Below are 15,641 nucleotides of genomic sequence, written 5' to 3' on the forward strand. Positions count from 1 at the left end.
TTATATCTCTGTATAATTTCCTCTTTCTTTCTCTCTCATTCTCATTCTCTCTCTCTCTCTTCCTTTCTTTCGAGACATAGTCTTGCTCTGTTGCCAAGGATAGACTGCAGTGGTGTGATCATGGGTCACTGTTAACTTCAAATCCCTAGGCTCAACCAATTCTCCCACCTCAGCATCCTGAGTAGTAACTACAACTACAAGTACACAGCATCATGTTTGACTTATTTATTTATTTTTTTTAGAGACAGGGTCTTGCTATGTTGCCCAGGCTGGTCTTCAATTTCTCAAGTGATCTTCCTGCTTTGGCTAATTGCACATTTCTTACTCCTAAATTCTACTTTTATATAAAAATTTTTCAAATTTAACTAATATGCTTTTTTGTGAATAATGGCTCTCCATAGGAATAGAGATTTTGCATACTAAAAAGCATCATACTAGCTCCACTCCTTTCAGATGTGATTGCTTTCTAAAGAATAACCTGAATAGTATATTTCAAGACATATAAATTTAAAGGTATAACCAATGCTAAAAGAACAAATAGGTAAATCAGTTATGGGATTAAGTTTGTCCTACTCGTTTCATAAAGTGAACAGCTAGAATGACAAAGTCTTTCCAAAATTATTTGTCTCCACTAATAAAATCTCATTTTCCAATGAGATTTGACAGCACGCACTACTTAAAAAAATTGCATTTTGAAATTTCAATATACAGCAGAATCATATGGCTTGATCACTTACATTTTCACCAGACTCAATATCTAATTACTTTTGCCTGTTCCAAAAGTGAAGTCAACTACCAAAGGACAAATAGTTTGTAAAATTTTCGATATCACTAGAAAAACATACAGCCTTCTAATGGAACTAGCTTATTCAAATTTAACTACTGAAAGCTGCATTCTAATTTGAATGTTTGAAAGTGGTGCTAAGTAAAACAGTAAGCCACATAAGTCCTTTTGGAGACTGATACCTGTCTCTTCACATTCATTTCGTCTAGAATTTCCAGGTTTATGCAGGACTTGTGGCCATAGTTTCCAGCCTCCCTTGTCATTCAGTGTAGCCAGCCTGGGGGCCTTCTGGTCAGTGAGAAGTGATAGGACAGTATACATCTAACGTGGGGGTTGTGTTCTTATTCTCCCCTTCCTGCTGGCAGAAGTGCAGAGATGATGTTAGGGCCTGACTGGTGATCTTAGGTGCTTCATGACTGCTCAACAATGGCACAGGCAGTGCCTGAGTCCCTCATACTGTGTAGCTGCTTTAGCAACCCCAAGGCAGCCTACACTTAGACCGGGAGATGAAGGAAAGAAACTTCAGTCTTGAAAGTAGTGTTATTTTGGCCTTTGTTACAGTGGCCAAACCTATAGAATACAAACTCCATGTTTCCCCTTTCCTCAGCTTCACTTGTTTGGAAAGTACAATAAATAATGTTAGCCAAGTTTTATCCACTTAAGCTTAAGCTTCAGCTTCTCCAAAAGCCACACTTCACAACACATGAAAGACACTTGCATTAGTCTTCTCAGGCTAACATAACAAAATACCACAGATGGAGTGGTTTAAACAACAGAAATGTATTTTCTCACAGTTCTGGAGGCTGGGAATTCCAAGATCAAGATGCTAGCTGATTTGTTTTCTGGGGAGAGCTCTCTTTCTAGTTTGCACGTGGCTAACATGTCACTGTGTGCTCAAATAACCTCTTCTTTGCGAAGTCTCCCTCTCTTCATCTTCTTTTAAGGCCACCAATCCTATTGGATTAGGGTCTCACCCATATGACCTCAGTTAACCTTAATGATCCCCTTAAAGCCCTATTTCCAGAGAGTGTCACATTGGGGGTTAGGGCTTCAAGTTCACTGAAACCTGTTTCATGTGTTGAAATATGAATTTTGTGGGGAATACAATGCAGTTTACAACACCACCTAACCTCAGCACAGTCCTAACAACACCCTGTGCACAGCTCCATCATTTCATTTTCTGCATTGAAATACGACACTATTAAAATGGTGAAGAATCAAGAGCACAAACAGCTGATTATACTTGAAAATAGACTTGAAAAAATTATGAATTTAAAAACAAAAATATTTAGTCTAATTTATATTATCTTACAACCAATAATTGTGCCATTTTCTGTGCTTCTCTTGTCAATGGATCAACAATAGCGATGACATCGAAGAACGTATCATTCTCTTGAGGATTCATCTTTATAACACTAAGAAAATAGAAAATAAGATGAAAGATGATGAGTTAAGTTTATACAAACAACTAATTAATCATGATCTCAGCTATATAATTCTTATAAATTATTTTCTTTCTCACTAAAATTGTAAAATACTGGTTATTTCACACAATGCAAATTTGAAAATCTGTTTTCAACAAATTACAAAACTGAAAAGAATGAGAGAAAATGAAGTAAGATTTTATGAATGAAGCAATTTTTTAAAAGCCTTTCAAAGAATGATCCCATTAGTGTAAAAACTCTGATAATTTTAGGCCCTCAAAATTCTGATGGGTTGTACAATTTAAAAAATAAAGCCAAGATGTTTTCGTGTTAGTGGAATATATTTCTTCAGATTTTTTGGAATAAAATTAACTATTCTACTTTATTAAATTTAGTATTTAAAAAAATCAATATACTGTAACAGGTAAGTTCAGGAACAAAAATATCCAAATTAATCATCCTTTATTTTGATCCCAGTCTTCCTCTCCTCACCTCATTCCCTCTGTCCTATCCGTTTTTGTCTTTCACCAATATAAGTTCTAAATTAGAAGATGGACTAATTTTTTAAAGGGAAATGAGAAAATGATTAAAAGTACAGAATAGGCCAGAGGGAGACAGTCAATTCTATATTTAATGTAACAAAAAGTTAATGGTGTATATTTGATTAAAAGCAGAGAATATTCTACTGAATTACTGTTTTAACACTATAATCATGTAGGAAATATTTTTTCTCAGATGTAGGATGAATTAATTATACATTTTACTATTACAAAGGAAAAAAGTTAGCAAATCAAGAGGTGCACATGTAGTTACAGGAATATTAGTTTCTTTGGTAGGAAAAGGCTTTCTGCAGTGAGGGGATTAATTGCTCAGCAATTTTTAAAAAGCTAATATAGTTACTTCAAATATGGGTCATCTGAATAGAAAACTGCAAAACATTTTTCTATGCAGTTGACATAATTTAGTTATGTTAAAATAAGAGGGGCATAGTCAGACAACAGACCTTAATGGATAATTATTGCTAGATGTAAGAGCCACAGATCAGATGTTCTGCTATTAAACTGACTCTCGACAGTTGTTGCTTCCTGTAGTTACCTTGGTGAAAATTTTACAAATTACTATCCTACTTTGTAACACCACTCAAAACTGGTCATTTTAGGTATGCCTTATGAGATGTTATCATGGCTTCAGTATGCATGTGTTTGCTGCTTTTTTTCTCCCAGACTACTGCTAATTCTATGAAGTTGTATGAAGCAGAATTCCATAGTCCCCACCATCTGATTATATATGTACTGGACAGTCCCGAGCCCACTAGTAGGTATTACACTGACTAACCCAAGAATGGAACAGAACATCCTTTTTCTCATGCAGTATTAACAACAACATCCTAACGACCACCTATTTAAGGTAACAGATTTGTACTCAATTGCCAAAAAACTATTGATACACTCCATGTCATTAGCCAGGAAGAGCACTGTCAAGCACACTGACAGTCATTTAATTATTAAAGCCCAGGTCAGAAAAAAAAAAGGGTGAAGAACTGCTTAGGTATATACAGTTTATCAACTCTTACAGATATACTGAACACATTTCAAACAGGCTGTTGCAATAGAAAACTCTGAGTTGAATTTTGTTATGATACTGTTAACCTATCCATAAAATAGGTCAAGTAATCTATTTTAAGAATATTGAAAACACTGTGCATCATATAGCATCCTCTTTATAAAGGCTCCTCGGAGAAATTCCTTTGTCCTCTCTCTTCTAAGAATACTTACATTTCACCTGAATATCTAGTTTGTTTTCCTCTTGTGAACTGAGGAACTGTATAAACTGGATAACTTAGAGCCAAATTCATGGTATGCTCACGGCAGGAGGGTCACTACTGCCACAGCTGCAAGGCTTCCTTCAAGACCTCATAGTTTCTCACACAACTTACATTTAATGATGTAAGTTCCTGGGATGACGGGGGGAGTAGTTAGGATCGCTGTTTTTGCCTTTGTCTAAGATGTTAGGAGAATGGCAAATCCACACAGTCTAAATGGAAGGGAATAGGCTAATATAGAGATCTTTCAGGGCTGGGGAAAAAATATAATTGTTTTTTCTCATTTTTCACTTTATTCCATATTTCAATTTACTCCTACTTTTTTCTTTCTCCTTTTGCAAACCTTCTAATTTAAGTTACCTTCTCAAATTTAAATTTTCTTATAAGCCAACTTAAATTTTAAAAGTTGGAATTAAGATCAAACATATCAATACAGAAATAACAGATTTATAACAAGTGTTTTAACATATTTAATTATAAAATAACTCCCTATATACATAGAAGCAGAATGGCAAAGATACAATGCTGTGTTTAAACATATATATTGATACACACACATCTCTCTCTCTAAAAAGCTGTGAATAAATATTTTTATGTGATTATAGAAGTATATGCGCATATGCTCATGAAATAATATACAGACATAACTATGGAAATAATACTGATAATTCATAAATTCAAATGTAAAGTGACCTGAAGTATTTGCCCATCACTGTGGCCTACTGTATTATCCTAATTATCAATTTCCAAAGGTTCACTGACATTTTCTAAAATTCGATAACAGAGTGTGACTTTAATATAGAAATTTACATATAAATTTAACCGTATTTATAAAATATTATTATTTCCCTTGATAGGAAAGAATGCTCTTTGACAAAATAAAAAATGGTATTTCTAGACAAAATTACTAAAGGTGATAACTGTAAGACACTTGCATAAGCTCAGGGAATCTTCAGTAGTAGTATTTTTTTAAAAAGCAGTTTAGTTACTTTTACAATTAACGAGGCACTCTCATAGAGAATATGGGCATAGAAATCACATATGACAGTGATTAAACAGCCTTTTATTTCCATCCTACCACAGGAGCCTGACAGAGTAAATCCTTGGACCCTTGGTACATGCAGCAGCTTTATAATGTGTCAACTTGACCAGGCTAAATCATATTTTCCAGAATGTTTCTGGCTTGAGTGGGCAACAACAGAGATTCTCAGGAGATCTAGAGGACAGAGAGGCAGCAGCAGCAATTTTGCAGCTCACACACTTGCTGCTGATCTGCTGATTCACTTTGCTGGCCTGAGGCAGCAGCTGGGCCTACACTGTTCAGCTTTGCCTGGACCCTCCCTTCACTCATCTGAACTCTTGCTCATGCTTTTGTGTTTAGCTTTGTGACAGAGGCCACCCTACATTTGATTAATCAGGACTCTTCCGTCACTTTACACATTGAAAATATAAAGATAATATTATTTATGACTATCTTGAGATACTGCAAAAATTACAAATGATCTTAAGCATGAAAAATATTAAAAATATGACAAATTATACTATGCTTAACTTACTTGAAATTTCGTATCCTCTCTCTCCATATATATTACCCTTTATTTACTAGAATATATAACTAACTAGAATTTATCTTCCTAATGCTGTCAAGTACATTTATTCCCTAATAAATTACTTTTAGTTCTACCTTAAATTTTACCATGATATGAAAACAAATGGAAATAATTGCATGCATTAACAGAAAAACCACAAACAGATACGATTACATTCTTACCTGTGATTCTCCCTAAGAAATGTGACATCATATCGAGATGCACGCTTAGGCAAAGAGGACATAAGGGCATCAACTTTCATAATAAAGTCACTCATGCTAGATAAACAAGACAAATAGTGTATGAGTTTTTTGGAAAGAGAAAGTTCCATATTTCATGTTACAATTAATGCTTCAAGAAAGGCTTTATATATCTGAACATGGTTAAATCTACCGAAGTAGACTGCAAAGGGAGACCTATGTATAATAGCATTTCTCTAAAACAGTCACAGCCTTCAACACAATAAACACCAATAATGGATACTTACATATGAAGCAAAAGTATAAACACAAATATGGGAACCATGCATACAACCTTTAGGAAAATGGTCACCTCTTGGGGAGGGAGGAGATTGGGGTGGATGGGTAAGAAACAAGGAGAAAGACAGTCAAGGCAAAGAAAACATTAACATCTACAGTTTTGTGATGGTGAGTAAATGGATGTCTTTTATAATTTCCTTATATTCTTTATATATGCCTTTTATTATACCTTTACTTGTCCATATATTTGAAACATTTTCTAATCTTAAAACAAAAACATTAGACTCAAAATACCAAACCCAAGTTTATATACTTATATACTTATATACTCACTTAGAACTTATATACTCTTAGAACTTATATACTCACTTATTTGAGTTGATTCCCATATTTTCAACAATGTCTTTAATTTTCTCTACTAAATTACTAAATGTTATCTTTTCCAACAAGTAAAAATCTTCTGCATACAAATCTTCATCTAAAGGTCCTAAAAACTTAAAATAAAAACCATTATAGTATATCTTCTAGAAGATACCAGTTTAGGAAAACATTTCCTCATCAAATAGATACTTCTTTGTTAAGCAAAAATGAATTAGAGATTAAAGATATGGTAATCCTGCCATTTACTAATCCTGCCATACACTAGAAAACAAGATACAAATACTTTCTCACTTGGATATTACAAATAACATCTGTATAAACACCAAAATCAAAGTGACAATATAAAAAACTAGCAAATTATTTCCATTAGAAAGTTTTACTTTGAAACATAAATCATAAATCATGATTTGAAACATAAATCATGATGCTTCCAAATACCATTTCAATCTAAATTCAATTTTGAAAGCAATGGTCTATATTTTAAAAAATCTTTTAACTTCAATTTTCTTTCACATTCATCTATAAATTGTAGTCTACACTATATAGACATGAATTACTTTATAAGAAAACCATAAAACAGCAAAACCCAAGAGACAAATCACATAAAAATCACATACATATTGTAATAATACCGACCAGCCTTCTTTTAACTGATACTGTATAAATGGTTAGGAGCCTAGCAAGGTCAGTTACATTAACTTTAAACCAGTAACTACAAAGTTAGAAGTTGCCAAATTGCCACATACCTAATTTCTCAGGATGGCTCTCCCATCACAACCACTACTGACTCTACTACCATGAGTACTTTCTGAGGAAGTTAGTACATACAATCATTCTAACACCACATACACAAAGCCCTCCTGTAGAATGACATAATCATATGTACGAAACAATTATATTTAATGATAATCAGAAAACATGTCAACCAGAATATTGTTTTTCTTGGTAAAAAGACCAGAATGTAGTGGCTGTAACCAGATTTTCTCACTTCCCCTTCACCTGCTTCTGCAGTTCATGTTTTCTAAAAATTACTGAAGCATAGTTCTTGAATCTTTCTATCCCATTTTCTCGTATCAAAGGTGACTAACTGGGATCTTGGCATCCCAACTAAATAAATATCATGTTTCACCTTAAATATAAAACATGGGCTCTTAAAAACACAAAAATGGGCACTATAATACTAAAAGTACTCATATAAAGATTTCATTGTCTTAAGACGTGATATAATTTTAAAAGTAAATTTGAAAGCACATTCAATGTTACATTTCCTAATATGAAACAGCAGTCTTGGAAAAGAGTTGAATTTTATCTATACCACCTTTAGCGACAGGGGCAGTTTTGTCAGTAACATAGAATAAGGAAATAAAATCTTAAAGTATTGTCTTAAGGGGTTAACTAGATTGGCTATCTTTATTGATTAAATTTACCAGAAAACTGGCTGTATTTTGCTTACTTTAAGCACAGCATCAAATAGGAGAAACCTAATGTTTCTGTGTCTTAGTTCTATTTAAAATTGAACATTTGTGGAATAAAGTAACTTAAATAGTATAAAATTATGTAATGTCCAAGTTGGGAAAAAGAACAATAAACTTGAAAATTACGTTGCTTAAATTTTCTTCATAACATTTTAGAAATGTGATTTTTCAGTTATATAGAGTAATTGCCATAACAGAAATGCATTAGTTCATTTGACAGGTCATTAAAATTACAGAAAACTCTGTCAGATTTTCATCCACATACTGAGCTAAAAATCTCTCTCTACTCATAGAAGTTTGATCAACTAGTTTTGATTTTACGCTAACTTTTAGCTAGTGTAACACAAATTAAGTCTATAAATATCCACCATTTTTCATGAAGCCCGTCAAATATTTTGAGAGAAAACGGCAGTTAATATTTACTGATAATTTACTCTGTGTTTGGGTTCCTTCTATGTGCTTTAAATATTGGAGCATATCATTGTTAATCACTCCAACAATCCTATAAGACAGATTATTACCATTCTCATTGTCCAAATGAAGAAATCAGATCTCATAGTGTAATGTAATAAATGGTGCAACTGGAATTTGAATCCAGATCTGTCTGACTATAAAACAAAAAAAAGACCTTGTTTTTTTTCCTGCTCCCTGCTACCTTATGTCTTTCAGCAAATTGTGAATATGTAAAATAAATATTATTATAACAATGGCATTACTTGTGGCATTAATATTAAATATGTTAATTTTAAATTATTCAGTGTTTTTAAGAAACTATGTGATCATCATTGTACCCTAGTTGTTGATCATTTATAAATAATGCTAACTTTATATATGTTCCAATTCTAATGGAAACATTTGAACAGGTTCAGAATGAAGATTTACACTAAAATATCATACTCATTTCATGCATTAAACTATCTGATTCCAAATTTTTATAACATCTGCCACATTGCTGTGATTATTAGGCTTTATAGCATTACTTTCAGAGTGATAAGCTAAGTATTACATTATCGCTCATAAAACACAATACTTATTTTCCAATATACTTTTCTATTAAAACCACAGTTATACAAATAAAAAGATAATCAAAATTACATGTTTCCATTAGTCAACACAAAAAGTCAACGTAATTTGACTTAATATCTATCTCTAGCCCCAATCCTTCCTCTGCACTACACTCATATTCAATCACCTTCTCAGCAAGTCTTTTTGGAAGTCCAAACTGAATTCTCTTTCCTTCCTCTTATACTGCTCCTGACAACCCCACTCACCCTGCAGCCTTCCTCATCTTGATCCACAGTAACTCCATTCTGCCAGTAACTTAGTTCTCTCACATCTCACACCAAAGTCCCTGGAAAATTCCTGTCCATTCTTCATATAAAATACACCCCATATCCACTTCTTACCAACACCATTAGAATCATTCTGGTCCAAGCCACCATCATCTCTCATCTGGACTATTGCATTATCTCCCAACTGGCTTCCTGACCCCCTATAGTATATTCCCAACTAACAGCCTCTAGTGATCCAAAGAAAACATTAGCTAGATGATGCCAATCTTAACTATGCGCTTCCCAACTCATTCACAGAGTAAAGTGGGAGTCCTTAAACTTCCTATAAAACCCAGTATGATCTGGCCCCCAGCTACTTCTCTGAGCTTCTCTCCTGACTGCTCTCTTCCTACCTGCTATTCTTAGAAGAACAGACATGATTCACAGGATTCACAGACATGATCTCACCTCACGTCCTTTGCATTCATTGTACTCTGTCTAGAACAATCCTCTTCCACATATTTGACATGGCTTCCTCCTTCACCTTTGGTTCTTTGCCCAAATGACACTGCTATGAATGTGCTATGGTTTGAATGTTTTTGTCCTCTTCAAAATTTATGTTGAAACCGAATCCCCAATGCAACAGTGCTGGGGACCTAATGGGAGGTGTTTAGGTCATGAGGGCTGTGCCCTCAAAATTGACTAATGCCACTACAAAAAGGCTTTCAGGAGTGGGTTTGCTCTCTCTTGCCATGTAGGAACATAGCATTCATCCCCTTTTTACCCCACTGCCTTCTGCCATGTGAGGATGCAGCAAGAAAGCTACCATCAGATGCCAGTGCCTTGATCTTGCACTTCACAGACTCCAGAAGCATGAGAGAATACATTTCTGTTCTTTAATACATTTCTGAGATTATATAGTCTTGGGTATTTTGTTACGGCAGCACAAAACAAACTAAGACAAAATGTGTCCCTCAAAACCCATGTGTTGAAACTTAGTGGCCAATGTGATAGCACTGAGAGGTGTGGCCTTTGGGAGATGATTAAGCCAGGAGAGCTCTGCTCTCATGAATGGAATTTGTATCCTTATAACAAAAGAGTTCAAGACTGAAGGGAGCACTCTGTTGCCCTTCTACCTTCCACCATGTAAAAACAGAGCAACAAGGGGCCATCCTGGGAGCAGATAGCAGCCCTCACCAGACATCAATGGCAGCATGTTGGCCTTACATTTCCAAGCATCCAGAAGTATAAGAAATAAATTTCTGTTCTTTATAAATTAGCCAGTCTGTGGCATATTTTTATAGCAGCATAAACATACTTAAGATAGATGCCTTATCAGTAACAGTGCTGTTTGTTGTCTCTCTCTATCCATCAAAATATTAGCCCCATGAAAACCTAGTTGTTTACTGCTGTGCCTTCAGCATCTAGAAAAATGTTTGGTTCACAGTAGGTGTAAGATTACTATCTTAATATTTTTGTCAATTTTAAGGAAAGTGAGGACAAAACATAGTTTTATGTTTATGAGCAATAAGTTGAACATAATTGTATCTAGTATTTATCATTAATGTCAATAACACTATACTAACTATATCAAAATGACAAAGAAGACATAGGGTAGCTTTTCCCTAGTATATAACTAAAAGGCAAGGCACTAGATAAAATGGGTGCCATTGTTTCCCTCTTTATCCCTTAAAATGCTTGACATGGTCAAAGATAGCCAAAAGCTTTAGAACTGTTTTTAAAAGCTGTATTTCCTCCCAAAGTAACTTTTAAAGTGAAAAAGCAATGCTATTTATAGAGTTCTACATATCTCACTACCAAAATTCACCAACACTTTTTACAATAAATGGCAGCTGTTGTCATTTATGTGTAAAATAGCACTGTACACAGATGAACCTGAATCTAACATGCTGGTGAGCAGAGTTCATAAATAAGTGAAAAACAACACATTAAGAGTGCATTAGAACTTTGAAGATGATTTAGGGATATATAATTTGAAAATTCAAGCCACAGATATGTCAAACACACTGCATTCATCGACTTCTTAATAAACCTAAGCACCAGATTCAGTTTTTTACTTAAACAATTTGTATGAAATAAAATCAGACTATCATATTAAAAATATTAGTATATAGATATCATTCACTTATTTTGTATGTGTCTACAAAGATTATAATCAGAAAAACATTTATATTAACAGGAAAACCATGATATAAAATTATATATAGTAGGATTATAAGGATGTATTCTAAGAAACCAAAAATGGAAGGAAAAACAATAAGCTATTAAGTTTTATTAGGGTGGTTGGAGAGTAAGAGATTTCCTTCTCAGAGCTTTGTAAATATTTTATTAATAAAAACTACATGGCAATTTATACTACTTGATACTTCAAAACTTATAATAGTATCTAATGCCATTTAACATAAACAACTGTAGGAACAAGAAAAAAGACGTAATAACCTACTTAGTATACCTACTACAACAGTGGTTCTCAATGACAATGTTTGGATGCTGTGCATTACGTTGTTTCTTCTAATACTTACATTAGAACAAAATAAAAGCAAGACACATAAAGAACATTCTTCCTTACCCACATCATTGTTATCATTGAATGGGGGAAAGAATGAAGGAATGGGAAGTGTGTCATGACCCCATTTTATTTATGCTGAGTTGTGTCTGGTGTCTTCAGCTCATGAACACCGTCCTGTGTGTGTGTCACATCAGGTGAATTGTGACACAAAAAGTCAGACCAGTGCATTGCAGTGTCACTGAGAAAAGAGAGCAATAGCTTTTTCTACTTACTCTCCCATTGCTGACAATACCCATTTCTCCAGGACGCAATTTAAGTACATCTTGACAGAACAACTGGTGAGTTCGAAAAATATTCACTCCAACAGTGTTATATTTTTTCTCAAAAGCATTCTTATTCATCCCCTAAAGTAGAAGTTAAGATTGATGAAACTAATACGAGAACAGTAAATATATTAAATCATTTTGCTTAAAAAGCTACTTTAATATTAGTATAAAATTTTATATAATACTTTTAAAAATTATTTAGTATAATTTTCTTCTGAAAGAACATTTTTAAAAAAAGAATTGTGTTTTGACAAGTCATTTATAACATGCTTAAATCTTGTTACAAGTTTATACAGTTTGCTATTCATTCTTCAAGAATTTCAGAGAAATTACCAGATCAGTAAATTACTAGGGAACATCAATTTAAATAAAATTTGATATGAAGAAAATGAAATTAAATATTTATTAAATTCTGAACTCAGTACCTCTTATTTGGTATTCTTAATTTAAAAAGTGTTAAAATGGAAATACTCCTTTCTCCCCATCATACTAATCCCAGAAGATCAGTTTGGTAATAATATATTTAAATATGGAAATAATAAAAATAACCCTTGGTCAAAGTAAAAAAAATATGGACATTCACAGAAAATAAGCCACATATATGCTCATTGCACCTTCATATTAAGGTGCATTTCTCTCTCTCAGTACTTCCCAAACTTTAATGTGCATATCAATCACCTGGTATCTTGTTAAAATGCAGAATCTACTTCAGTAGAATCAGGGCCTTAAATTCTGAATTTCTAACAAGTTCCCAGATGCTCTCATGATGATGAAAATGTTCTTGCATTGTCCAATATGGCAGCCAAGGCCTCACGTGGTTATGTGGCATTCAAAATGTGGCTACTATGACTGAGGAACTGAATTTAAAATCTTATTTAATTTTAATTTAAGTATAAAATAGCCATATGTAGCCAGTGGCTGTGGTGTTGGACCGTGTAGGCCCTGATCCTCTTTACCTCCAAAATCCCCATTCCAATCATCCCCTTTCTGACCACAACCTCATGACCATCCCCATCCCTAATTACTCAACCTTTCAGTCCATAGACTCTACCATTTATTTACTGTCCATCATCCTTCCCATGGCATAATTTCCTTTTAACCAAGTTCTATTTCAGGGTACTTTACTAAAACCAAAACTTTCTCCATGTTTAGCTCCCTCAAATGCTCCCCCTCAGTCATATAAACTGGGCCAAACCCCAACCTTGGTTAAACAAAACTGCTAAGTCTGCAACTGGATGAAAACAGTAAAATACAGCTGGAGAAAAACATACGACCAACGCTGATCCCGCTTTAAATTTATGATCATTAATCTCAAGTGGGCCCTCAGCAATGACCAGAAATCTTCCTTCACTAGTGTATTAAATTTACTTTCTCACTCTCAGAATAGTAGTAAAATATTCGACGTTTCCGCTTTTTGTCCTCGACCCTTTAAAAATACATCCTGCCACTCTAATCCTTAGCTAATGATCTGACTTTTGAAAGCAAATCAATCAAAACAACTTATAAATATTTTGTCTGTCTTTCCTCCTACAATGTAAGCTCCACAAAGAACAGGGACAGGGACTCCATCTGCTTGTTCACAAGTTTATCTCCATTGTCTGATAAACAATCAATATGTATTTTTCGAATGAATAATGATTCTTTCTTCAAGAGGATCACCATTGAAATTCCCCCCCATAATGGACCCCTTCAGTGAAATACCTGCGATTTACATAACGCTTTAACCCCCAATTATTTGCTTAAGTACATATCCTAACAAAAATGCCATCAACTTTAAGAATCATGAAGTAGTTAATAAAACATATGAAATTTGATTTATTAAATGCCTCTGTGCAAAGTCATATCATTTAATGTTTATCTTTTCCCATTTGAAAAGGAATGTTTATATATCTCCATTTGTTTAAACCTGTTAATCTTTTTCAGTAACAGTATCTCCAAATACATTCACTTATACTTTTAAAATATGCAATATGTACATATTTAATATTCAGATAGCTACTGACCTCAATAAGGAATGTTTTAATTTTATCTCCAGAGTAAATAGCTGTAGCAGTTTCTTCCTTTGCCAGTTGCCCAAGAAAGCTTCTCAAAAACCTGGTCTTCTGTGTAAGAAAAGCTGCCAAAATTCCTCTAGAAATAGCTGTGTTCTCTTCATTTATTTTTGATGTAGGATTATAAATAATCCCCAATCGACTATGAACACTTGTTTTCTGCAAACACATTTAGAGATGAAAAGGACCAGTATCTTACATATCTTTTTACAGGTGAATATATTTTCTTTCCCATCGAGTTTGTTCGCTATATCATGCACCATCTTTCACTATCAAAGCCCTCCCATGTTGGCTGTACTAAATGTGATATACCACTGAAAGAGCCTAACAATCATTTTACTAACTCTAATTCCTTCAAATCTTTGCATAATGATTCCTTTGTAATGTAACATTATATTTAAAGCTTTTTGTACGTGAAATAACACAAATAAAAAATACACAAAACAAAATGTAGAGCTTAGTGAATTAACCCATACAACTACTATTCTGGTCACTGGCACTGCCAGCAATCCCCAAAAATATCCCTCAGATCTCTGTCAATTACCACATCTTCCCACTTTTCTAAAAACAACCACTCTCTTGTCATTTATGGTAATAACAACTTTGCTCTTCTTTATAGTTTATTCCCTAAGCTTGCATTGCTAAACATTTAATCAATTTTAAATTTCATATAAACGGGATCATGCAGTATTATTTTGTGTTCTTTCTCCACTCAATAATGTGAGATTTATCAATACTGTTTTCTGTAGCTGTAGTCGATTTTCAGTACTGTACAGAATTCCATCATATGAATATACATTCTTTTATCCATTCTACTGTTGCTGGACATCTGAGTTTTTCCAGTTTAGAGCTCCAAAAACAGGATACACATATATTCCATTTCAGAAGATGCTAAATAGTTTTTCAAAATAATTGTACTAGTTTTCACTCCCACCAGCAACAGTTCCATCACCTTACAGCCTAAGAAACACTTTGTATTGTCAGATTTTAATTTAACTCATTATCGTACATATGTAAAGATATCTCATCAGGTTTTTAATTTGCTTTTCTCTTATCATTAATGATACTGAACACCCTTTGATATGTTCTTTGGCTTCTTTTCTGACTTGCCTGTTCAATCTGCTTCCAGTATTTTTTGGATTATCTTTTTTGGCCCCTAACTTGGAAGAGTTTGATTTTCTAAGACTCAAGTGCTTTTTTTGGTTATATGTGTAAAGATATGTTTCTCCCATTCTATAGCTTGTTTTGTAGTGTACTGATGTGTTATGATGGGAAGCAGTCCTTAATTTTAAAGTAGTTCCATTTATTGGTATCATACCTGATGGCTACTGGGTTTTGGGTCTCATTTTAGAAATCTTTCTCTAAAGTCAAAAAGATAATCTATATTAACTTTAAGAAGATTTATTGTTTGGCCTTTTATGTTTAGCTCTATAATCCAACTGGAATCAATTTTTGTGCATGACGTGAAAAGAGGAAAGTGTCAAAGATTACCCTTACTTGTTCCATAAA

The 15,641-nt window shown here is 33.7% G+C and overlaps 1 protein-coding gene across 2 annotated transcripts in view; it reads right to left on the reverse strand.

Annotated features, from left to right (window-relative positions):
- Positions 1–15,641, reverse strand: part of UGGT2 (UDP-glucose glycoprotein glucosyltransferase 2) — a 244,134-nt gene that overhangs the window by 91,933 nt on the left and 136,560 nt on the right. For both annotated transcript variants that reach the window (XR_013407674.1, XM_015121325.3), the window contains exons 21-25: positions 14,085–14,291; positions 12,028–12,159; positions 6,468–6,592; positions 5,802–5,897; positions 2,097–2,199 (exon numbers count right to left, since the gene is read on the reverse strand). Coding sequence is in view for 1 of the 2 variants with exons in the window: in XM_015121325.3 (XP_014976811.3) it covers positions 2,097–2,199; positions 5,802–5,897; positions 6,468–6,592; positions 12,028–12,159; positions 14,085–14,291 (663 nt within the window). In the remaining variant the exon portion in view is untranslated. The remainder of the gene's footprint in view (positions 1–2,096; positions 2,200–5,801; positions 5,898–6,467; positions 6,593–12,027; positions 12,160–14,084; positions 14,292–15,641) is intronic.

Source organism: Macaca mulatta, chromosome 17 (assembly GCF_049350105.2).
Source record: "Macaca mulatta isolate MMU2019108-1 chromosome 17, T2T-MMU8v2.0, whole genome shotgun sequence".
NCBI classification, from domain to species: domain Eukaryota; kingdom Metazoa; phylum Chordata; class Mammalia; order Primates; family Cercopithecidae; genus Macaca; species Macaca mulatta.